The sequence below is a fragment of the Scyliorhinus torazame genome, chromosome 16 (assembly GCF_047496885.1).
Source record: "Scyliorhinus torazame isolate Kashiwa2021f chromosome 16, sScyTor2.1, whole genome shotgun sequence".
NCBI classification, from domain to species: Eukaryota; Metazoa; Chordata; class Chondrichthyes; order Carcharhiniformes; family Scyliorhinidae; genus Scyliorhinus; species Scyliorhinus torazame.
The window spans coordinates 90511559-90536659 of NC_092722.1; the positions used below are offsets into that span (position 1 = coordinate 90511559).

General features: G+C 52.0%; 1 protein-coding gene across 2 annotated transcripts in view; it reads right to left on the bottom strand.

Annotated features, from left to right (window-relative positions):
* stox1 (storkhead box 1) overlaps positions 1 to 24364 on the bottom strand; it is a 70455-nt gene extending 46091 nt beyond the window's left edge. For both annotated transcript variants that reach the window (XM_072478730.1, XM_072478728.1), the window contains exon 1: positions 23964 to 24364. In XM_072478730.1, coding sequence (XP_072334831.1) covers positions 23964 to 24261 — 298 coding nt within the window. In that variant the 5' untranslated portion in view covers positions 24262 to 24364. The remainder of the gene's footprint in view (positions 1 to 23963) is intronic.
* Between the last annotated feature and the right edge of the window lie 737 nt (positions 24365 to 25101).

Genomic DNA, 25101 nt, shown 5'->3' on the forward strand with positions numbered 1-25101 from the left:
CCGCATCCACATTCCCTCTTTCGCTCTCCCTCATCCATATTCCCTTTCTCTCTCCCTCATCCCCATTCCCTTTTTCTCTCTCCCTCATCCCCATTCCCTCTCTCTCTCCCTCCTCCCCATTTCCTCTCTCTCGCCCTCCTCCCCATTCTCTCTCTCTCCCTTCTCCCCATTATTTCTCTCTCTCCCTCCTCCCCATTCTTTCTCTCTCTTTCCTTCCAACCCATTCTTTCTCTCTCTCTCTCTCCTTCCTTCCCATGCTTTCTCCCTCTCCTTCCTCTCCATTCTTTCTCTCTCTCCCTCCTCCCCATTCTTTCTCTCTCTCCCTCCTCCCCATTCTTTCTCTCTCTCCCTCCCCATTCTCTCTCTCCCCTCCCCATTCTCTCTCTCCCCTCCCCATTCTCTCTCCCCCCTCCCCATTCTCCCTCTAGCCCTCCTCCCCAGTCTTTCTTTACCTCACTGACTCCACTCCTTTAACTCTCTGTCTCCCCTCCTCTCTACCCCATTCACGCTCTCTCTGACAATCTCTCTACCCCATTCTCACACTCGTTCCTCGATTCTCTCTCTGTCCCTCCTCCCCATTCTCTCAATCTCACCCTCCTCACCATTCTCTCCCTGTCCCTCCTGCCCATTCTCTCTCTCTCCGTCCACCCCATTCCCTCTCTCTCCCTCCTCCCCTTTCCCTCCCTCTCCCTCCCCATTTTTTTGCTCCCTCTCTCCTCCCCATTCCCTCTCTCCTCCCCATTCTCTCTCTCCCTCAACCACTCTTTCTATCTCTCTCATCCCCATTCCCTCTTTCTCTATCCCTCATCCCCATTCCCTTTCTCTCTCCCTCATCCCCATTCCCTCTTTCTCTCTCCCTCATCCCTTCCCTCTTTCTCTCTCCCTCAACCCCATTCCCTCCTTCTCTCTCCCTCATCACCATTCCCTTTCTCTCTCCTGCATCCCCACTCCCTTTCTCTTTCCTTCATCCCCAGTCCCTCCTTCTCTCTCCCTCATCCCCATTCTCTTTCTCACTCCCTCATCCCCATTCCCTTTCTCTCTCCCTCATCCCCATTCCCTCTTTCTCTATCCCTCATCCCCATTCCCTTTTTCTCTCTCCCGCATCCCCATTCCCTCTTTCGCTCTCCCTCATCCCATTCCCTCTTTCTCTCTCCCTCATCCCCATTCCCTTTTTCTCTCTCCCTCATCTCCATTCCCACTTTCTCTCTCCCTCATATCCATTCCCTCTTTCTCTCTCCCTCATATCCATTCCCTCTTTCTCTCTCCCTCATCCCCATTCCCTCTCTCTCCCCCTCATCCCCATTCCTCTCTCTTCCCCTCATCCCCATTCCCTCTCTCTCTCACTCATCCCCACTTTCTCTCTCCCTCATCCCCATTGCCTTTCTCTCTCCCGCATCCCCATTCCCTCTCTCTCTCCCTCATCCCAATTCCCTTTTTCTCTCTCCCTCATCCCCATTTGCCCTTTCTCTCTCCCTCATCCCCATTCCCTTACTCTCTCCCTCATCCCCATTCCCTCTTTCTCTCTCCCTCATCCCCATTCCCTCCTCTCTCGCGCATCCCCTTTCCCTCTTTCTCTCTCCCTCATCCCCATTTCCTTTCTCTCTAGCTCATTCCCATTGCCTTTCTCTCTCCCGCATCCCCATTCCCTCTTTCTCTCTCCCTCATCCCAATTCCCTTTTTCTCTCTCCCTCATCCCCATTCCCTTTTTCTCTCTCCCTCATCCCCATTCCCTCTTTCTCTCTCCCTCATCCCCGTTCCCTTTCTCTCTCCCGCATCCCCATTCCCTCTTTCGCTCTCCCTCATCCACATTCCCTTTCTCTCTCCCTCATCCCCATTCCCTTTTTCTCTCTCCCTCATCCCCATTCCCTCTCTCTCGCCCTCCTCCCCATTCTCTCTCTCTCTCCCTCCTCCCCATTATTTCTCTCTCTCCCTCCTCCCCCTTCTTTCTCTCTCTTTCCTTCCAACCGATTCTTTATCTCTCTCTCTCCATCCTTCCCAAGCTTTCTCTCGCTCCTTCCTCCCCATTCTTTCTCTCTCTCCTTCCTTCCCATTCTTTCTCTCTCCCTCCTCCCCATTCTTTCTCTCTCCCTCCTCCCCATTCTCTCTCTCTCTCCCTCCTCCCCATTCTTTCTCTCCCTCCCCATTCTTTCTCTCACTCCCTCCTCCCCATTCTTTCTCTCTCTCCCTCCTCTCCATTTTTTCTCTCTCCCTCCCTCATCCCCATCCCCTCCCTCTCTCCCTCATCCCCATTCCCTCTTTCTCCCTCCCGCATCCCCATTCCCTCATCCCCATTCCCTTTCTCTCTCCCTCATCCCCATTCCCTTTCTCTCTCCCTCATCCCCTTTCCCCCTTTCTCTCTCCCTCATCCCCATTCCCCTTTTCTCTCTCCCTCATCCCCATTCCCTTTTTCTCTCTCCCTCATCCCCGTTTCCTCTTTCTCTCTCCCTCATCCCCATTCCCTTTCTCTCTCCCGCATCCACATTCCCTCTTTCGCTCTCCCTCATCCACATTCCCTTTCTCTCTCCCTCATCCCCATTCCCTTTTTCTCTCTCCCTCATCCCCATTCACTCTCTCTCCCTCCTCCCCATTATTTCTCTCTCCCTCCTCCCCATTATTTCTCTCTCTCCCTCCTCCCCATTCTTTCTCTCTCTTTCCTTCCAACCCATTCTTTCTCTCTCTCTCTCCTTCCTTCCCATGCTTTCTCCCTCTCCTTCCTCTCCATTCTTTCTCTCACCTTCCTTCCCATTCTTTCTCTCTCCCCCCTCCCCATTCTTTCTCTCTCTCCCCCCTCCCCATTCTTTCTCTCTCTCCCTCCTCCCCATTCTTTCTCTCTCTCCCCTCCCCATTCTCCCTCTAGCCCTCCTCCCCAGTCTTTCGTTACCTCACTGACTCCACTCCTTTAACTCTCTGTCTCCCCTCCTCTCTACCCCATTCACGCTCTCTCTCTGACAATCTCTCTACCCCATTCTCACACTCGTTCCTCGATTCTCTCTGTCCCTCCTCCCCATTCTCTCAATCTCACCCTCCTCACCATTCTCTCCCTGTCCCTCCTGCCCATTCTCTCTCTCTCCGTCCACCCCATTCCCTCTCTCTCCCTCCTCCCCTTTCCCTCCCTCTCCCACCCCATTTTTTTGCTCCCTCCCTCCTCCCCATTCCCTCTCTCCTCCCCATTCTCTCTCACCCTTCTCCCCATTCTCTCTCTCCCTCAACCACTCTTTCTATCTCTCTCATCCCCATTCCCTCTTTCACTCTCGCTCATCTCCATTCCCTCTCTCCCTCATCCCCATTCCCTCTTTCTCTCTCCCTCATCCCCATTTACTCTTTCTCTCTCCCTCATCCCCATTTACTCTTTCTCTCCCTCATCCCCATTCCCTCTTTCTCTCTCCCTCATCCCGATTCCCTTTCTCTCTCCCTCATCCCCATTCCCTCTTTCTCTCTCCCTCATCCCTTCCCTCTTTCTCTCTCCCTCAACCCCATTCCCTCCTTCTCTCTCCCTCATCACCATTCCCTTTCTCTCTCCTGCATCCCCACTCCCTTTCTCTTTCCTTCATCCCGAGTCCCTCCTTCTCTCTCCCTCATCCCCATTCTCTTTCTCACTCCCTCATCCCCATTCCCTTTCTCACTCCCTCATCCCCATTCCCTTTCTCTCTCCCTCATCCCCATTCCCTCTTTCTCTATCCCTCATCCCCATTCCCTTTTTCTCTCTCCCGCATCCCCATTCCCTCTTTCGCTCTCCCTCATCCCATTCCCTCTTTCTCTCTCCCTCATCCACATTCCCTTTCTCTCTCCCTCATCCCCATTCCCTTTTTCTCTCTCCCTCATCTCCATTCCCACTTTCTCTCTCCCTCATATCCATTCCCTCTTTCTCTCTCCCTCATCCCCATTCCCTCTCTCTCCCCCTCATCCCCATTCCTCTCTCTCCCCCTCATCCCCATTCCTCTCTCTCCCCCTCATCCCCATTCCCTCTCTCTCTCCCTCATCCCCACTTTCTCTCTCCCTCATCCCCATTGCCTTTCTCTCTCCCGCATCCCCATTCCCTCTCTCTCTCCCTCATCCCAATTCCCTTTTTCTCTCTCCCTCATCCCCATTTGCTCTTTCTCTCTCCCTCATCCCCATTCCCTTACTCTCTCCCTCATCCCCATTCCCTCTTTCTCTCTCCCTCATCCCCATTCCCTCCTCTCTCTCGCATCCCCTTTCCCTCTTTCTCTCTCCCTCATCCCCATTTCCTTTCTCTCTAGCTCATTCCCATTGCCTTTCTCTCTCCCGCATCCCCATTCCCTCTTTCTCTCTCCCTCATCCCAATTCCCTTTTTCTCTCTCCCTCATCCCCATTCCCTTTTTCTCTCTCCCTCATCCCCATTCCCTCTTTCTCTCTCCCTCATCCCCGTTCCCTTTCTCTCTCCCGCATCCCCATGCCCTCTTTCGCTCTCCCTCATCCACATTCCCTTTCTCTCTCCCTCATCCCCATTCCCTTTTTCTCTCTCCCTCATCCCCATTCCCTCTCTCTCGCCCTCCTCCCCATTCTCTCTCTCTCTCCCTCCTCCCCATTATTTCTCTCTCTCCCTCCTCGCCCTTCTTTCTCTCTTTCCTTCCAACCGATTCTTTTTCTCTCTCTCTCCATCCTTCCCATGCTTTCTCTCGCTCCTTCCTCCCCATTCTTTCTCTCTCTCCTTCCTTCCCATTCTTTCTCTCTCCCTCCTCCCCATTCTTTCTCTCTCCCTCCTCCCCATTCTCTCTCTCTCTCCCTCCTCCCCATTCTTTCTCTCCCTCCCCATTCTTTCTCTCACTCCCTCCTCCCCATTCTTTCTCTCTCTCCCTCCTCTCCATTTTTTCTCTCTCCCTCCCTCATCCCCATCCCCTCCCTCTCTCCCTCATCCCCATTCCCTCTTTCTCCCTCCCGCATCCCCATTCCCTCATCCCCTTTCTCTCTCCCTCATCCTCAATCCCTTTCTCTCTCCCTCATCCCCATTTCCTCTTTCTCTCTTTCCTTATCCCCACTCCCTCTTTCTCTATCCCTCATCCCCATTCCCTTTCTCTCTCCCTCTTCCCCATTCCCTCTTACTCTCTCCCTCATCCCCATTCCCTCTTTCTCTCTCCCTCATCCCCATTCCCTCTTTCTCTCCCTCATCCCCATTCCCTTTCTCCCTCCCTCAATCCCATTCCCTCCTTCTCTCTCCCTCATCACCATTCCCTTTCTCTCTCCTCCATCCCCATTCCCTTTCTTTCTCCTTCATCCCCATTCCCTCCTTCTCTCTCCCTCATCCCCATTCCCCTTCTCTCTCACATATCCCCATTCCCTCCTCTCACCCCCATCCCCATTCCCTCTTTCTCACTCCCTCATCCCCATTCCCTCTTTCTCTCTCCCTCATCCCCATTCCCTCTTTCTCTCTCCCTCATCCCCATTCCCTCTTTCTCTCTCCCTCATCCCCATTCCCTTTCTCTCTCCCTCATCCCCATTCCCTTTCTCTCCCCCTCATCCCCATTACCTTTCTCTCTCCCTCATCCCCATTCCCCCTTTCTCTCTCCCTCATCCCCATTCCCCCTCTCTCTCGCCCTCATCCCCATTCCCTCTTTCTCTCTCCCGCATCCCCATTCCCTCCTTCTCTCTCTCTCGCATCCCCTTTCCCTCTCCCTCATCCCCATTTCCTTTCTCTCTAGCTCATTCCCACTGCCTTTCTCTCTCCTACATCCCCATTCCCTCTTTCTCTCTCCCTCATCCCAATTCCCTTTTTCTCTCTCCCTCATCCCCATTCCCCCTTTCTCTCCCTCATCTCCATTCCCTTTTTCTCTCTCCCTCATCCCCATTCCCTTTTTCTCTCTCCCTCATCCCCATTCCCTCTTTCTCTCTCCCTCATCCCCACTCCCTCTTTCTCTCTCCCTCATCCCCGTTTCCTCTTTCTCTCTCCCTCATCCCCATTCCCTTTCTCTCTCCCGCATCCCCATTCCCTCTTTCGCTCTCCCTCATCCACATTCCCTTTCTCTCTCCCTCATCCCCATTCCCTTTTTCTCTCTCCCTCATCCCCATTTCCTCTCTCTCGCCCTCCTCCCCATTCTTTCTCTCTTTCCTTCCAACCCATTCTTTCTCTCTCTCTCTCTCCTTCCTTCCCATGCTTTCTCCCTCTCCTTCCTCTCCATTCTTTCTCTCACCTTCCTTCCCATTCTTTCTCTCTCCCCCCTCCCCATTCTTTCTCTCTCTCCCCCCTCCCCATTCTTTCTCTCTCTCCCTCCTCCCCATTCTTTCTCTCTCTCCCCTCCCCATTCTCTCTCTCCCCTCCCCATTCTCCCTCTAGCCCTCCTCCCCAGTCTTTCGTTACCTCACTGACTCCACTCCTTTAACTCTCTGTCTCCCCTCCTCTCTACCCCATTCACGCTCTCTCTCTGACAATCTCTCTACCCCATTCTCACACTCGTTCCTCGATTCTCTCTGTCCCTCCTCCCCATTCTCTCAATCTCACCCTCCTCACCATTCTCTCCCTGTCCCTCCTGCCCATTCTCTCTCTCTCCGTCCACCCCATTCCCTCTCTCACCCTCCTCCCCTTTCCCTCCCTCTCCCACCCCATTTTTTTGCTCCCTCCCTCCTCCCCATTCCCTCTCTCCTCCCCATTCTCTCTCACCCTTCTCCCCATTCTCTCTCTCCCTCAACCACTCTTTCTATCTCTCTCATCCCCATTCCCTCTTTCACTCTCGCTCATCTCCATTCCCTTTCTCTCTCCCTCATCCCCATTCCCTCTTTCTCTCTCCCTCATCCCCATTTACTCTTTCTCTCTCCCTCATCCCCATTTACTCTTTCTCTCCCTCATCCCCATTCCCTCTTTCTCTCTCCCTCATCCCGATTCCCTTTCTCTCTCCCTCATCCCCATTCCCTCTTTCTCTCTCCCTCATCCCTTCCCTCTTTCTCTCTCCCTCAACCCCATTCCCTCCTTCTCTCTCCCTCATCACCATTCCCTTTCTCTCTCCTGCATCCCCACTCCCTTTCTCTTTCCTTCATCCCGAGTCCCTCCTTCTCTCTCCCTCATCCCCATTCTCTTTCTCACTCCCTCATCCCCATTCCCTTTCTCTCTCCCTCATCCCCATTCCCTCTTTCTCTATCCCTCATCCCCATTCCCTTTTTCTCTCTCCCGCATCCCCATTCCCTCTTTCGCTCTCCCTCATCCCATTCCCTCTTTCTCTCTCCCTCATCCACATTCCCTTTCTCTCTCCCTCATCCCCATTCCCTTTTTCTCTCTCCCTCATCTCCATTCCCACTTTCTCTCTCCCTCATATCCATTCCCTCTTTCTCTCTCCCTCATCCCCATTCCCTCTCTCTCCCCCTCATCCCCATTCCTCTCTCTCCCCCTCATCCCCATTCCTCTCTCTCCCCCTCATCCCCATTCCCTCTCTCTCTCCCTCATCCCCACTTTCTCTCTCCCTCATCCCCATTGCCTTTCTCTCTCCCGCATCCCCATTCCCTCTCTCTCTCCCTCATCCCAATTCCCTTTTTCTCTCTCCCTCATCCCCATTTGCTCTTTCTCTCTCCCTCATCCCCATTCCCTTACTCTCTCCCTCATCCCCATTCCCTCTTTCTCTCTCCCTCATCCCCATTCCCTCCTCTCTCTCGCATCCCCTTTCCCTCTTTCTCTCTCCCTCATCCCCATTTCCTTTCTCTCTAGCTCATTCCCATTGCCTTTCTCTCTCCCGCATCCCCATTCCCTCTTTCTCTCTCCCTCATCCCAATTCCCTTTTTCTCTCTCCCTCATCCCCATTCCCTTTTTCTCTCTCCCTCATCCCCATTCCCTCTTTCTCTCTCCCTCATCCCCGTTCCCTTTCTCTCTCCCGCATCCCCATGCCCTCTTTCGCTCTCCCTCATCCACATTCCCTTTCTCTCTCCCTCATCCCCATTCCCTTTTTCTCTCTCCCTCATCCCCATTCCCTCTCTCTCGCCCTCCTCCCCATTCTCTCTCTCTCTCCCTCCTCCCCATTATTTCTCTCTCTCCCTCCTCGCCCTTCTTTCTCTCTTTCCTTCCAACCGATTCTTTTTCTCTCTCGCTCCTTCCTCCCCATTCTTTCTCTCTCTCCTTCCTTCCCATTCTTTCTCTCTCCCTCCTCCCCATTCTTTCTCTCTCCCTCCTCCCCATTCTCTCTCTCTCTCCCTCCTCCCCATTCTTTCTCTCCCTCCCCATTCTTTCTCTCACTCCCTCCTCCCCATTCTTTCTCTCTCTCCCTCCTCTCCATTTTTTCTCTCTCCCTCCCTCATCCCCATCCCCTCCCTCTCTCCCTCATCCCCATTCCCTCTTTCTCCCTCCCGCATCCCCATTCCCTCATCCCCTTTCTCTCTCCCTCATCCTCAATCCCTTTCTCTCTCCCTCATCCCCATTTCCTCTTTCTCTCTTTCCTTATCCCCACTCCCTCTTTCTCTATCCCTCATCCCCATTCCCTTTCTCTCTTCCTCATCCCCAGTCCCTCTTTCTCTCTCCCTCTTCCCCATTCCCTCTTTCTCTCTCCCTCATCCCCATTCCCTCTTTCTCTCTCCCTCATCCCCATTCCCTCTTTCTCTCCCTCATCCCCATTCCCTTTCTCCCTCCCTCAATCCCATTCCCTCCTTCTCTCTCCCTCATCACCATTCCCTTTCTCTCTCCTCCATCCCCATTCCCTTTCTTTCTCCTTCATCCCCATTCCCTCCTTCTCTCTCCCTCATCCCCATTCCCCTTCTCTCTCACATATCCCCATTCCCTCCTCTCACCCCCATCCCCATTCCCTCTTTCTCACTCCCTCATCCCCATTCCCTCTTTCTCTCTCCCTCATCCCCATTCCCTCTTTCTCTCTCCCTCATCCCCATTCCCTCTTTCTCTCTCCCTCATCCCCATTCCCTTTCTCTCTCCCTCATCCCCATTCCCTTTCTCTCCCCCTCATCCCCATTACCTTTCTCTCTCCCTCATCCCCATTCCCCCTTTCTCTCTCCCTCATCCCCATTCCCCCTCTCTCTCGCCCTCATCCCCATTCCCTCTTTCTCTCTCCCGCATCCCCATTCCCTCCTTCTCTCTCTCTCGCATCCCCTTTCCCTCTCCCTCATCCCCATTTCCTTTCTCTCTAGCTCATTCCCACTGCCTTTCTCTCTCCTACATCCCCATTCCCTCTTTCTCTCTCCCTCATCCCAATTCCCTTTTTCTCTCTCCCTCATCCCCATTCCCCCTTTCTCTCCCTCATCTCCATTCCCTTTTTCTCTCTCCCTCATCCCCATTCCCTTTTTCTCTCTCCCTCATCCCCATTCCCTCTTTCTCTCTCCCTCATCCCCACTCCCTCTTTCTCTCTCCCTCGTCCCCGTTTCCTCTTTCTCTCTCCCTCATCCCCATTCCCTTTCTCTCTCCCGCATCCCCATTCCCTCTTTCGCTCTCCCTCATCCACATTCCCTTTCTCTCTCCCTCATCCCCATTCCCTTTTTCTCTCTCCCTCATCCCCATTTCCTCTCTCTCGCCCTCCTCCCCATTCTTTCTCTCTTTCCTTCCAACCCATTCTTTCTCTCTCTCTCTCTCCTTCCTTCCCATGCTTTCTCGCTCTCCTTCCTCCCCATTCGTTCTCTCTCTCCTTCCTTCCCATTCTTTCTCTCTCCCTCCTCCCCATTCTTTCTTTCACTCCCTCCTCCCCATTCTTTCTCTCTCTCCCTCCTCTCCATTTTTTCTCTCTCCCTCCCCATTCTCTCTCTCTCTCCCCTCCCCATTCTCTCGCTCGCTCTCCCCCCCAGTGTTTCTTTACCTCACTGTCTCCACTCCTTTAACTCTCTATCTCCCCTCCTCTCTACCCCATTCACGCTCTCTCTCTGACAATCTCTCTACCCCATTCTCTCTCTCGTTCCTCGATTCTCTGTGCCTCCTCCCCATTCTCTCAATCTCACCCTCCTCACCATTCTCTCCCTGTCCCTCCTCCCCATTCTCTTTCTCTCCGTCCACCCCATTCCCTCTCTCTCTCTCCCTCCTCCCCTTTCCCTCCCTCTCCCTCCCCCTCCTTTCACTCCCTCCTCCCCCTTCCCTCTCACCCTTCTCCCCATTCTCTCTCTCCCTCAACTTCATCCACTCTCTCTCTCCCTCATCCCCATTCCCTCTTTCTCTCTCCCTCATCCCCATTCCCTCTTTCTCTCTCCCTCATCCCCATTCCCCCTTTCCCTCTCCCTCATCCCCATTCGCTCTTTCTCTCTCCCTCAACCCCATTCCCTCCTTCTCTCTCCCTTATCCCCATTCCCTTTCTCTCTCCTGCATCCCCATTCCCTTTCTCTCTCCTTCATCCCCATTTCCTCCTTCTCTCTCCCTCATCCCCATTCCCCTTCTCTCTCACACATCCCCATTCCCTCCTTCTCTCTCCCGCATCCCCATTCCCTCTTTCTCTCTCCCTCATCCCCATTCCCATTCTCTCTCCCGCATCCCCATTCCCTCTTTCTCTCTTCCTCTTCCCCATTCCCTCTTTCTTACTCCCTCATCCGCATTCCCTCTTTCTCTCTCCCTCATCCAAATTCCCTTTTTCTCTCTCCCTCATCCCCATTCTCACTCCCTCATCCCCATTCCCTTTTTCTTTCTCCCTCATCCCCATTCCCTCTTTCTTTCTCCCTCATCCTCATTCCCCCTTTCTCTCTCCCTCATCCTCATTCCCCCTTTCTCTCTCCCTCATCCCCATTCCCCCTCTCTCTCTCCCTCATCCCCATTCCCTCTTTCTCTCTCCCGCATCCCCTTTCCCCCTTTCTCTCTCCCTCATCCCCATTCCCCTTTTCTCTCGCCCTCATCACCATTCCCTTTTTCTCTCTCCCTCATCCCCATTTCCTCTTTCTCTCTCCCTCATCCCCATTCCCTTTCTCTCTCCCGCATCCACATTCCCTCTTTCGCTCTCCCTCATCCACATTCCCTTTCTCTCTCCCTCATCCCCATTCCCTTTTTCTCTCTCCCTCATCCCCATTCACTCTCTCTCTCCCTCCTCCCCATTTCCTCTCTCTCTCCCTCCTCCCCATTATTTCTCTCTCTCCCTCCTCCCCATTCTTTCTCTCTCTTTCCTTCCAACCCATTCTTTCTCTCTCTCTCTCTCCTTCCTTCCCATGCTTTCTCCCTCTCCTTTCTCTCACCTTCCTTCCCATTCTTTCTCTCTCTCCCTCCTCCCCATTCTTTCTCTCTCTCCCTCCCCATTCTCTCTCTCCCCTCCCCATTCTCTCTCTCCCCTCCCCATTCTCCCTCTAGCCCTCCTCCCCAGTCTTTCTTTACCTCACTGACTCCACTCCTTTAACTCTCTGTCTCCCCTCCTCTCTACCCCATTCACGCTCTCTCTCTGACAATCTCTCTACCCCATTCTCACACTCGTTCCTCGATTCTCTCTCTGTCCCTCCTCCCCATTCTCTCAATCTCACCCTCCTCACCATTCTCTCCCTGTCCCTCCTGCCCATTCTCTCTCTCTCCGTCCACCCCATTCCCTCTCTCTCCCTCCTCCCCTTTCCCTCCCTCTCCCTCCCCATTTTTTTGCTCCCTCTCTCCTCCCCATTCCCTCTCTCCTCCCCATTCTCTCTCTCCCTCAACCACTCTTTCTATCTCTCTCATCCCCATTCCCTCTTTCTCTATCCCTCATCCCCATTCCCTTTCTCTCTCCCGCATCCCCATTCCCTCTTTCTCTCTCCCTCTTCCCCATTCCCTCTTTCTCTCTCCCTCATCCCCATTCCCTTTCTCTCTCCCTCATCCCCATTCCCTTTCTCTCCCCCTCATCCCCATTACCTTTCTCTCTCCCTCATCCCCATTCCCCCTTTCTCTCTCCCTCATCCCCATTCCCCCTCTCTCTCGCCCTCATCCCCATTCCCTCTTTCTCTCTCCCGCATCCCCATTCCCTCCTTCTCTCTCGCATCCCCTTTCCCTCTCCCTCATCCCCATTTCCTTTCTCTCTAGCTCATTCCCACTGCCTTTCTCTCTCCTACATCCCCATTCCCTCTTTCTCTCTCCCTCATCCCAATTCCCTTTTTCTCTCTCCCTCATCCCCATTCCCCCTTTCTCTCCCTCATCTCCATTCCCTTTTTCTCTCTCCCTCATCCCCATTCCCTTTTTCTCTCTCCCTCATCCCCATTCCCTCTTTCTCTCTCCCTCATCCCCACTCCCTCTTTCTCTCTCCCTCATCCCCGTTTCCTCTTTCTCTCTCCCTCATCCCCATTCCCTTTCTCTCTCCCGCATCCCCATTCCCTCTTTCGCTCTCCCTCATCCACATTCCCTTTCTCTCTCCCTCATCCCCATTCCCTTTTTCTCTCTCCCTCATCCCCATTTCCTCTCTCTCGCCCTCCTCCCCATTCTTTCTCTCTTTCCTTCCAACCCATTCTTTCTCTCTCTCTCTCTCCTTCCTTCCCATGCTTTCTCGCTCTCCTTCCTCCCCATTCGTTCTCTCTCTCCTTCCTTCCCATTCTTTCTCTCTCCCTCCTCCCCATTCTTTCTTTCACTCCCTCCTCCCCATTCTTTCTCTCTCTCCCTCCTCTCCATTTTTTCTCTCTCCCTCCCCATTCTCTCTCTCTCTCCCCTCCCCATTCTCTCGCTCGCTCTCCCCCCCAGTGTTTCTTTACCTCACTGTCTCCACTCCTTTAACTCTCTATCTCCCCTCCTCTCTACCCCATTCACGCTCTCTCTCTGACAATCTCTCTACCCCATTCTCTCTCTCGTTCCTCGATTCTCTGTGCCTCCTCCCCATTCTCTCAATCTCACCCTCCTCACCATTCTCTCCCTGTCCCTCCTCCCCATTCTCTTTCTCTCCGTCCACCCCATTCCCTCTCTCTCTCTCCCTCCTCCCCTTTCCCTCCCTCTCCCTCCCCCTCCTTTCACTCCCTCCTCCCCCTTCCCTCTCACCCTTCTCCCCATTCTCTCTCTCCCTCAACTTCATCCACTCTCTCTCTCCCTCATCCCCATTCCCTCTTTCTCTCTCCCTCATCCCCATTCCCTCTTTCTCTCTCCCTCATCCCCATTCCCCCTTTCCCTCTCCCTCATCCCCATTCGCTCTTTCTCTCTCCCTCAACCCCATTCCCTCCTTCTCTCTCCCTCATCCCCATTCCCTTTCTCTCTCCTGCATCCCCATTCCCTTTCTCTCTCCTTCATCCCCATTTCCTCCTTCTCTCTCCCTCATCCCCATTCCCCTTCTCTCTCACACATCCCCATTCCCTCCTTCTCTCTCCCGCATCCCCATTCCCTCTTTCTCTCTCCCTCATCCCCATTCCCATTCTCTCTCCCGCATCCCCATTCCCTCTTTCTCTCTTCCTCTTCCCCATTCCCTCTTTCTTACTCCCTCATCCGCATTCCCTCTTTCTCTCTCCCTCATCCCAATTCCCTTTTTCTCTCTCCCTCATCCCCATTCTCACTCCCTCATCCCCATTCCCTTTTTCTTTCTCCCTCATCCCCATTCCCTCTTTCTTTCTCCCTCATCCTCATTCCCCCTTTCTCTCTCCCTCATCCTCATTCCCCCTTTCTCTCTCCCTCATCCCCATTCCCCCTCTCTCTCTCCCTCATCCCCATTCCCTCGTTCTCTCTCCCGCATCCCCTTTCCCCCTTTCTCTCTCCCTCATCCCCATTCCCCTTTTCTCTCGCCCTCATCACCATTCCCTTTTTCTCTCTCCCTCATCCCCATTTCCTCTTTCTCTCTCCCTCATCCCCATTCCCTTTCTCTCTCCCGCATCCACATTCCCTCTTTCGCTCTCCCTCATCCACATTCCCTTTCTCTCTCCCTCATCCCCATTCCCTTTTTCTCTCTCCCTCATCCCCATTCACTCTCTCTCTCCCTCCTCCCCATTTCCTCTCTCTCTCCCTCCTCCCCATTATTTCTCTCTCTCCCTCCTCCCCATTCTTTCTCTCTCTTTCCTTCCAACCCATTCTTTCTCTCTCTCTCTCTCCTTCCTTCCCATGCTTTCTCCCTCTCCTTTCTCTCACCTTCCTTCCCATTCTTTCTCTCTCTCCCTCCTCCCCATTCTTTCTCTCTCTCCCTCCCCATTCTCTCTCTCCCCTCCCCATTCTCTCTCTCCCCTCCCCATTCTCCCTCTAGCCCTCCTCCCCAGTCTTTCTTTACCTCACTGACTCCACTCCTTTAACTCTCTGTCTCCCCTCCTCTCTACCCCATTCACGCTCTCTCTCTGACAATCTCTCTACCCCATTCTCACACTCGTTCCTCGATTCTCTCTCTGTCCCTCCTCCCCATTCTCTCAATCTCACCCTCCTCACCATTCTCTCCCTGTCCCTCCTGCCCATTCTCTCTCTCTCCGTCCACCCCATTCCCTCTCTCTCCCTCCTCCCCTTTCCCTCCCTCTCCCTCCCCATTTTTTTGCTCCCTCTCTCCTCCCCATTCCCTCTCTCCTCCCCATTCTCTCTCTCCCTCAACCACTCTTTCTATCTCTCTCATCCCCATTCCCTCTTTCTCTATCCCTCATCCCCATTCCCTTTCTCTCTCCCGCATCCCCATTCCCTCTTTCTCTCTCCCTCTTCCCCATTCCCTCTTCCTCTCTCCCTCTTCCCCATTCCCTCTTTCTCTCTCCCTCTTCCCCATTCCCTCTCTCTCTCTCCCCCCTCCCCATTTCCTCTCTCTCGCCCTCCTCCCCATTCTCTCTCTCTCGCCCTCCCCCCCATTATTTCTCTCTCTCTCTCCCTCCTCCCCATTATTTCTCTCTTTCCTTCCAACCCATTCTTTCTCTCTCTCTCTCTCCTTCCTTCCCATGCTTTCTCTCTCTCCTTCCTCCCCATTCTTTCTCTCTCTCCTTCCTTCCCATTCTTTCTCTCTCCCTCCTCCCCATTATTTCTCTCTCTCCCTCCTCCCCATTCTTTCTCTCACTCCCTCCTCCCCATTCTTTCTCTCTCTCCCTCCTCTCCATTTTTTCTCTCTCCCTCCACATTCTCTCTCTCTTCCCTCCCCATTTAAAAGCACTTGTCTTTGCAGGGGCAGGCCAGTCGATTTCGGCGTGAGAACAGCTGGTGAGTCAGTTTCAGCGGGAGCAGTGCGGAAGTGGCTGTTGGGAGGTAAGTCTGTCCTTTAAAAGCACTTGTCTTTGCAGGGGCAGGCCAGTCGATTTCGGTGGGAGTGGAGCTGGCTGGTTAGTCAATTTCAGCAGGAGCTGAGAATTTTTCTTTTTTTTAAATTAGTGTTTTAGGCGGGAACAGGAAGTCGACCCGCGGACGTCTGGGAAGACCCTCACCAATAAATTCTGGTGGAGAGGAAACCCGAGACACTACACGTGTAGTGTCTCCCACCCGCCCTCCTCCTCTAACCTAATAATAAAACCCATTGGTCTGAGGTAAGTACCATATTTTATTATACTATTATTATTTTTTATAAAAAATTTAATTTAGTTGTTAGCCAGATCTTGGTAGAAAGTTAGAGGAATGGCAGGGAAGGGAGTGCAATGTTCCTCCTGCAGGATGTTTGAGGTGAGGGATGCAGTTAGTGTCCCTGCTGATTTTACCTGCAGGAAGTGCTGCCATCTCCAGCTCCTCCAAGACCGAGTTAGGGAACTGGAGCTGGAGTTGGAAGAACTTCGGATCATTCGGGAGGCAGAAGGGGTCATAGATAGCAGCTTCAGGGAATTAGTTACACCAAAGATTGGAGATAGGTGGGTAACTGTAAGAGGGACTGGGAAAAAGCAGTCAGTGCAGGGATCCCCTGCGGTCGTTCCCCTGAGAAACAAGTATACCGCTTTGGATACTTGTGGGGGAGACGACTTACCAGGGGTAAGCCATGGGGTACGGGCCTCTGGCACGGAGTCTGTCCCTGTTGCTCAGAAGGGAAGGGGGGAGAGGAGCAGAGCATTAGTAATTGGGGACTCTATAGTCAGGGGCACAGATAGGAGATTTTGTGGGAGCGTGAGACACTCACATTTGGTATGTTGCCTCCCAGGTGCAAGGGTACGTGATGTCTCGGATCGTGTTTTCCGGGTCCTTAGGGGGGAGGGGGAGCAGCCCCAAGTCGTGGTCCACATTGGCACTAACGACATAGGTAGGAAAGGGGACAAGGATGTCAGGCAGGCTTTCAGGGAGCTAGGATGGAAGCTCAGAACGAGAACAAACAGAGTTGTTATCTCTGGGTTGTTGCCCGTGCCACGTGATAGTGAGATGAGGAATAGGGAGAGAGAGCATTTAAACACGTGGCTACAGGGATGGTGCAGGCGGGAGGGATTCAGATTTCTGGATAACTGGGGCTCTTTCTGGGGAAGGTGGGACCTCTACAGACAGGATGGTCTACATCTGAACCTGAGGGGCACAAATATCCTGGGGGGGAGATTTGTTAGTGCTCTTTGGGGGGGTTTAAACTAATGCAGCAGGGGCATGGGAACCTGGATTGTAGTTTTAGGGTAAGGGAGAATGAGAGTAGAGAGGTCAGGAGCACAGGTTTGACGTCGCAGGAGGGGGCCAGTGTTCAGGTAGGTCGTTTGAAGTGTGTCTACTTCAATGCCAGGAGTATACGAAATAAGGTAGGGGAACTGGCAGCATGGGTTGGTACCTGGGACTTCGATGTTGTGGCCATTTCGGAGACATGGATAGAGCAGGGACAGGAATGGATGTTGCAGGTTCCGGGGTTTAGGTGTTTTAGTAAGCTCAGAGAAGGAGGCAAAAGAGGGGGAGGTGTGGCGCTGCTAGTCAAGAGCAGTATTACGGTGGCGGAGAGGATGTTAGATGGGGACTCTTCTTCCGAGGTAGTATGGGCTGAAGTTAGAAACAGGAAAGGAGAGGTCACCCTGTTGGGAGTTTTTTATAGGCCTCCTAATAGTTCTAGGGATGTAGAGGAAAGGATGGCGAAGATGATTCTGGATAAGAGCGAAAGTAACAGGGTAGTTATTATGGGAGACTTTAACTTTCCAAATATTGACTGGAAAAGATATAGTTCGAGTACAATAGATGGGTCGTTTTTTGTACAGTGTGTGCAGGAGGGTTTCCTGAAACAATATGTTGACAGGCCAACAAGAGGCGAGGCCACGTTGGATTTGGTTTTGGGTAATGAACCAGGCCAGGTGTTGGATTTGGAGGTAGGAGAGCACTTTGGGGACAGTGACCACAATTCGGTGACGTTTACGTTAATGATGGAAAGAGATAAGTATACACCGCAGGGCAAGAGTTATAGCTGGGGGAAGGGCAATTATGATGCCATTAGACGTGACTTGGGGGGGATAAGGTGGAGAAGTAGGCTGCAAGTGTTGGGCACACTGGACAAGTGGGGCTTGTTCAAGGATCAGCTACTGCGTGTTCTTGATAAGTATGTACCGGTCAGGCAGGGAGGAAGGTGTCGAGCGAGGGAACCGTGGTTTACCAAGGAAGTGGAATCTCTTGTTAAGAGGAAGAAGGAGGCCTATGTGAAGATGAGGTGTGAAGTTTCGGTTGGGGCGATGGAGAGTTACAAGGTAGCGAGGAAGGATCTAAAGAGAGAGCTAAGACGAGCAAGGAGGGGACATGAGAAGTATTTGGCAGGAAGGATCAAGGAAAACCCAAAAGCTTTCTATAGGTATGTCAGGAATAAGCGAATGACTAGGGAAAGAGTAAGACCAGTCAAGGACAGGGATGGGAAATTGTGTGTGGAGTCTGAAGAGATAGGCGAGATACTAAATGAATATTTTTCGTCAGTATTCACTCAGGAAAAAGATAATGTTGTGGAGGAGAATGCTGAGCCCCAGGCTAATAGAATAGATGGCATTGAGGTACGTAGGGAAGAGGTGTTGGCAATTCTGGACAGGCTGAAAATAGATAAGTCCCCGGGACCTGATGGGATTTATCCTAGGATTCTATGGGAGGCCAGGGAAGAGATTGCTGGACCTTTGGCTTTGATTTTTATGTCATCATTGGCTACAGGAATAGTGCCAGAGGACTGGAGGACAGCAAATGTGGTCCCTTTGTTCAAAAAGGGGAGCAGAGACAACCCCGGCAACTATAGACCGGTGAGCCTCACGTCTGTAGTGGGTAAAGTCTTGGAGGGGATTATAAGAGACAAGATTTATAATCATCTAGATAGGAATAATATGATCAGGGATAGTCAGCATGGCTTTGTGAAGGGTAGGTCATGCCTCACAAACCTTATTGAGTTCTTTGAGAAGGTGACTGAACAGGTAGACGAGGGTAGAGCAGTTGATGTGGTGTATATGGATTTCAGCAAAGCGTTTGATAAGGTTCCCCACGGTAGGCTATTGCAAAAAATACGGAGGCTGGGGATTGAGGGTGATTTAGAGATGTGGATCAGAAATTGGCTAGCTGAAAGAAGACAGAGGGTGGTGGTTGATGGGAAATGTTCAGAATGGAGTACAGTCACAAGTGGAGTACCACAAGATTCTGTTCTGGGGCCGTTGCTGTTTGTCATTTTTATCAATGACCTAGAGGAAGGCGCAGAAGGGTGGGTGAGTAAATTTGCAGACGATACTAAAGTCGGTGGTGTTGTCGATAGTGTGGACGGATGTAGCAGGTTACAGAGGGATATAGATAAGCTGCAGAGCTGGGCTGAGAGGTGGCAAATGGAGTTTAATGTAGAGAAGTGTGAGGTGATTCACTTTGGAAGGGATAACAGGAATGCAGAATATTTGGCTAATGGTAAAGTCCTTGAAAGTGTGGATGAGCAGAGGGATCTAGGTGTCCATGTACATAGATCCCTGAAAGTTGCCACCCAGGTTGATAGGGTTGTGAAGAAGGCCTATGGAGTGTTGGCCTTTATTGGTAGAGGGATTGAGTTCCGGAGTCGGGAGGTCATGTTGCAGCTGTACAGAACTCTGGTACGGCCGCATTTGGAGTATTGCGTACAGTTCTGGTCACCGCATTACAGGAAGGATGTGGAGGCTTTGGAGCGGGTGCAGAGGAGATTTACCAGGATGTTGCCTGGTATGGAGGGAAAATCTTATGAGGAAAGGCTGATGGACTTGAGGTTGTTTTCGTTGGAGAGAAGAAGGTTAAGAGGAGACTTAATAGAGGCATACAAAATGATCAGGGGGTTGGATAGGGTGGACAGTGAGAGCCTTCTCCCGCGGATGGAAATGGCTGGCACGAGGGGACATAACTTTAAACTGAGGGGTAATAGATATAGGACAGAGGTCAGAGGTAGGTTCTTTACGCAAAGAGTAGTGAGGCCGTGGAATGCCCTACCTGCTACAGTAGTGAACTCGCCAACATTGAGGGCATTTAAAAGTTTATTGGATAAACATATGGATGATAATGGCATAGTGTAGGTTAGATTGCTTTTGTTTCGGTGTAACATCGTGGGCCGAAGGGCCTGTACTGCGCTGTATTGTTCTATGTTGTATTCTCTCTCTCGCTCTCCCCCCCCAGTGTTTCTTTACCTCACTGTCTCCACTCCTTTAACTCTCTATCTCCCCTCCTCTCTACCCCATTCACGCTCTCTCTCTGACAATCTCGCTACCCATTCCCTCTCTCGTTCCTCGATTCTCTGTCCCTCCTCCCCATTCTCTTTCTCTCCGTCCACCCCATTCCCTCTCTCTCCCTCCTCCCCTTTCCCTCCCTCTCCCTCCTTTCGCTCCCTCCTCCCCCTTCCCTCTCCTCCCCATTCTCTCTCACCCTTCTCCCCATTCTCTCTCTCTCCCTCAACCTCATCCACTCTCTCTCTCCCTCATCCCCATTCCCTCTTTCTCTCTCCCTCATCCCCATTCCCTCTTTCTCTCTCCCTCATCCCCATTCGCTCTTTCTCTCTCCCTCATCCCCATTCCCTCTTTCTCTCTCCCTCAACCCCATTCCCTCTTTCTCTCTCCCTCAACCCCATTCCCTCCTTCTCTCTCCCTCATCCCCATTCCCTTTCTCTCTCCTGCATCCCCATTCCCTTTCTCTCTCCTTCATCCCCATTTCCTCCTTCTCTCTCCCTCATCCCCATTCCCCTTCTCTCTCACACATCCCCATTCCCTCCTTCTCTATCCCTCATCCCCATTCCCTTTCTCTCTCCCGCATCCCCATTCCCTCTTTCTCTCTCCCGCATCCCCATTCCCTCTTTCTCTCTTCCTCTTCCCCATTCCCTCTTTCTCTCTCCCTCTTCCCCATTCCCTCTTTCTCTCTCCCTCTTCCCCATTCCCTCTTTCTCTCTCCCTCATCCCCATTCCCTCTTTCTCTCTCCCTCATCCCCATTCCCTCTTTCTCTCCCTCAACCCCATTCCCTTTCTCTCTTCCTTATCCCCATTCCCTTTCTCTCTCCCTCATCCCCATTCGGCTGTTTAGCACAGGCTAAATCGCTGGCTTTGAAAGCAGACCAAGGCAGGCCAGCAGCATGGTTCGATTCCCGTAACAGCCTCCCCAAACAGGCGCCGGAATGTGGCGACTCGGGGCTCTTCACAGTAACTTCATTTGAAGCCTACTTGTGACAATAAACAATTTTCATTTCCTTTCTCTCTCCCTCATCCCCATTCCCTCTTTCTCCCTCCCGCATCCCCATTCCCTCTTTCTCTCTCCCTCATCCCCATGCCCTTTCTCTCTCCCTCATCCTCATTCCCTTTCTCTCTCCCTCATCCCCATTCCCTCTTTCTCTCTTTCCTTATCCCCATTCCCTCTTTCTCTCCCCCGCATCCCCATTCCCTCTTTCTCTCTCCCTCTTCCCCATTCCCTCTTTCTCTCTCCCTCTTCCCCATTCCCTCTTTCTCTCTCCCTCATCCCCATTCCCTCTTTCTCTCTCCCTCATCCCCATTCCCTCTTTCTCTCTCCCTCTTCCCCATTCCCTCTTTCTCTCCCCCTCATGCCCTCTTTCTCTCCCCCTCATCCCCATTCCCTCTTTCTCTCTCCCTCATCCCCATTCCCTCTTTCTCTCTCCCTCATCCCCATTCCCTTTCTCTCTCCCCTCCCCATTCTCTCTCCCTCTCCCCTCCCCGTTCTCTTTCTTTCTCTTGCTCTCTCCACCCCTTTACTCTCTATCTCCTCTCCCCTCTCTACCCCATTCATGCTCTCTCTCTGCCTCAATGTCTCTGCCTCCTCCCCATTTTCTCTCTTCCTGCTCCCCAATCTCTCTCTCCTACCTTCCCATTCTCTCTCTCTCCCCCCCTCCTCCCCATTCCCTCTCTGTCTCCCTTCTCCCCAGTCTCTTTGTCTCCCTCTCCCCATTCACTCTCTTTCCCTCTCCCCATTCACTCACTCCCTCTCCCCATTCACTCTCTCTCCCTCTCCCCATTCACTCTCTCCCTCTCCCCATTCACTCTCTCCCTCTCCCCATTCACTCTCTCCCTCTCCCCATTCACTCTCTCCCTCTCCCCATTCACTATCTCTCTCCCTCCCTATTTTCTCCCGATCTCTCTCTCCGTCCTCCCCATTCTGTCTCTCTCCCCATTATCTCTCTCCCTGCACCCCGATTTCTCTCTCTCCCTCCTCCCCATGCCCGCTCTCTCTGCACCCTTATCTCTCTCCCCCTCCTCCCCATTCCATCCCTCTCCCCATTCACTCTCTCTCCCTCTCCCCATTCACTCTCTCTCCCTCCCTATTTTCTCCCGATCTCTCTCTCCCCGTCCTCCCCATTCCCTCTCTCTGTCCTCCCCATTCTTTCTCTCTCCCTATTACCTCTCTCTCTCCCTCCTCCCCATTCTCTCCCTATCTTTCTCACCATTCTCTCAATATCTCCGTCCTCCCCATTCCCTCCCTCTCTCCCTCCTTCCCATTCCCTCCCTCCACCCCATTCCCTCCCTCCCTCTCTCCCTCTCCCCCCCTCTCCCCCATTCCCTCCCTCTCCCCCATTCCCTCCCTCCCTCTCCCCCATTCCCTCCCTCCCTCTCCCCCATTCCCTCCCCCTCTCCCCATTCCCTCCCCCTCTCCCCATTCCCTCCCCCTCTCCCTCTTCCACATTCCCTCCCTCTCTCCCTCCTTCCCATTCCCACACTCTCTCCCTCCTCCCATACAAGTGGCAAAGATTAGTGGGAGACTAGAGGATTGGGAAATCTTTAGGGGGCAACAGAAAGCTACTAAAAAAGCGATAAAGAAGTGCAAGATAGATTGAGAGTAAACTTGCTCAGAATGTAAAAAGATAGTAAAAGTTTCTACAAATATATAAAACAAAAAAGAGTGGCTAAGGTAAATATTGGTCCTTTAGACGATGAGAAGGGAGATTTAATAATAGGAGATGAGGAAATGGCTGAGGAACTGAACAGGTTTTTTGGGTCGGTCTTCACAGTGGAAGACACAAATAACATGCCAGTGACTGATAGAAATGAGGCTATCACGGGTGAGGACCTCGAGAGGATTATTATCACTAAGGAGGTAGTGATGGCAAGCTAATGGGGCTAAAGGTAGACAAGTCTCCTGGCCCTGATGGAATACATCCCAGAGTGCTAAAAGAGATGGCTAGGGAAATTGCAATTGCACGAGTGATAATTTACCTAAATTCACTAGGCTCTGGGGTCGCCCGGCGGATTGGAAATTAGCAAACGTGACACCACTGTTTAAAAAAGGAGGTAGGCAGAAAGCTGGTAATTATAGGCCAGTGAGCTTAACTTCGATAGTAGGGAAGATGCTGGAATCTATCATCAAGGAAGAAATAGCGAGGCATCTGGATGGAAATTGTCCCATTGGGCAGATGCAGCATGGGTTCATAAAGGGCAGGTCGTGCCTAACTAATTTAGTGGAATTCTTTGAGGACATTACCAGTGCGGTAGATAATGGGGAGCCAATGGATGTGGTATATCTGGATTTCCAGAAAGCCTTTGACAAGGTGCCGCACAAAAGGTTGCTGCGTAAGATAAAGATGCATGGCGTTAAGGGTAAAGTAGTAGCATCGATAGAGGATTGGTTAATTAATAGAAAGCAAAGAGTGGGGATTAATGGGTGTTTCTCTGGTTGGCAATCAGTAGCTAGTGGTGTCCCTCAGGGATCAGTGTTGGGCCCACAATTGCTCACAATTTACATAGATGATTTGGAGTTGGGGACCAAGGGCAATGAGTCCAAGTTTGCAGACGACACTAAGATGAGTAGTAAAGCAAAAAGTGCAGAGGATACTGGAAGTCTGCAGAGGGATTTGGATAGGCTAAGTGAATGGGCTAGGGTCTGGCAGATGGAATACAATGTTGACAACTGTGAGGTTATCCATTTTGGTAGGAATAACAGCAAAAGGGATTATCATTTAAATGATAAAATATTAAAACATGCTGCGTGCAGTAAGACCTGGGTGTGCTAGTGCATGAGTCGCAAAAAGTTGGGTTACAGGTACAACAGGTGATTAAGTAGGCAAATGGAGTTTTGTCCTTCATTGTTAGAGGGATGGAGTTTAAGACTAGGGAGGTTATGCTGCAATTTTATAAGGTGTTAGTGAGGCCACACCTGGAGTATTGTGTTCAGTTTTGGTCTCCTTACTTGAGAAAGGACGTACTGGCACTGGAGGGTGTGCAGAGGAGATTCACTAGGTTAATCCCAGAGTTGAAGGGGTTGGATTACGAGGAGAGGTTGAGTAGATTGGGACTGTACTCGTTGGAATTTAGAAGGATGAGGCGGGATCTTATAGGAACATATAAAATTATGAAGGGAATAGATAGGATTGATGCGGGCAGGTTGTTTCCACTGGCGGGTGAAAGCAGAACTAGGGGGCATAGCCTCAAAATAAAGGGAAGTAGATTTAAGACTGAGCTTAGGAGGAACTTCTTACCCAAAGGGTTGTAATTCTATGGAATTCCTTGCCCAGTGAAGCAGTAGAGGCTCCTTCATTAAATGTTTATAAGATAAAGACAGATAGTTTTTGGAAGAATAAAGGGATTAAGGGGTATGGTGTTCGTGCCGGAAAGGGGAGCTGAGTCCACAAAAGATCAGCCATGATCTCATTGAATGGCGGAGCAGGCTCGAGGGGCCAGATGGCCTACTCCTGCTCCTAGTTCTTATGTTCTCCCAATTCCCTCTCTCTCCCTCCTCCCCATCCCCTCTCTCCCTACCTCCTCGCCCTCTCCGCTCCTCGCCCTCTCGCTCTCCTCCCCACCCTCTCTCTCTCTCTCTCCTCCCCACCCTCCCTCTCTCTCTCTCCTCCCCACCCTCTCTCTCTCCTCCCCGCCCTTTCTCTCTCTCCTCACTGTCGGACACTCACCCATTGCTCTGATGAAGAATCCTCGCGGTGCTCTCAGAGTTCGCCGAATCCAGGCATCCCTCAGGGCCTCCAGGTTTGAGGCGCTGCCACCCAGCAGCAGGGTGGAGTTATCAAGCCAGCCGAGGAGCTGGAGGCCGGACACGGTCTGTACTAACCGCCTATCCCACACACTGCGCCCGTTTTCCGTCTTCAGCTCCGCCAGAAGCTGCTTACCGCTCCGGCTGTGCTCCAAGCCTGTCTCCTCTTCCCGCACACCCAGAACCAAAGCCAGCGAGCTCCTGGACAACTGCACAGACATTGCGACAATCGACCGGTGCTCCCTCACCGTTCGCAGGCCGTGCCTGGATGCTGCTGCCGGGCCAACCGGGTGGAAACGAAACCACCACCCAGCCCCATGGCAACTGGGCGGGGCCGGAGCCGCCAAACACCCAGCCCCATGGCAACTGGGCGGGGCCGGAGCCGCCAAACACCCAGCCCCATGGCAACTGAATGCGTTCTGCATTTTTATATCTTTGCCAATTGTTTTAACCCTGGCTGTCATAATATTTTACTACTTTTTGCAGGGGGTTGGGAACCAGAGCGTTAGCTTAGAACAGTGTTCTTCAAACTTTTTTTCCGGGGACCCATTTTTACCAACCGGTCCACCTTCGCGGCCCACGCCGGCCGACCTTCGCGGCCCACCATTTTCTCTTATCTTGTTTGCTGCTAATAAAAATGGAGGAAATGGTTTTGGGTCCCTTTGGCCCTCGTACACGCTCCTCCAATGGAACCTGTTGGATGAAGGTGAAGCCTTCCGGTGTCGGAAATTATGGAGTCGCCATCTGTCCAAAGTTTTGCATTTTTTATCGTAAAATTTTATTAAATAAATAACATTTATTTATTTTATAAATAAATTTGTAAATTTATTTTACAATAATTTGTAAATTGCCACCCACGGGTCGCACACGTTTGTTTGAAGAGTTTGGAGAACACTGGCTTAGAAGGTGGAATAACTGAAGGGGAAATAGAGAACAAAAATAAGAGAACATTACCCTGTCTGCTCAAACGCAGTGGTTTCATTGTTTCAGAAGTATAGCGGGTAAGGCAGATGAACTTATTAGTACTTAAAACTATGATATTGTGGCTATCACATAAACTT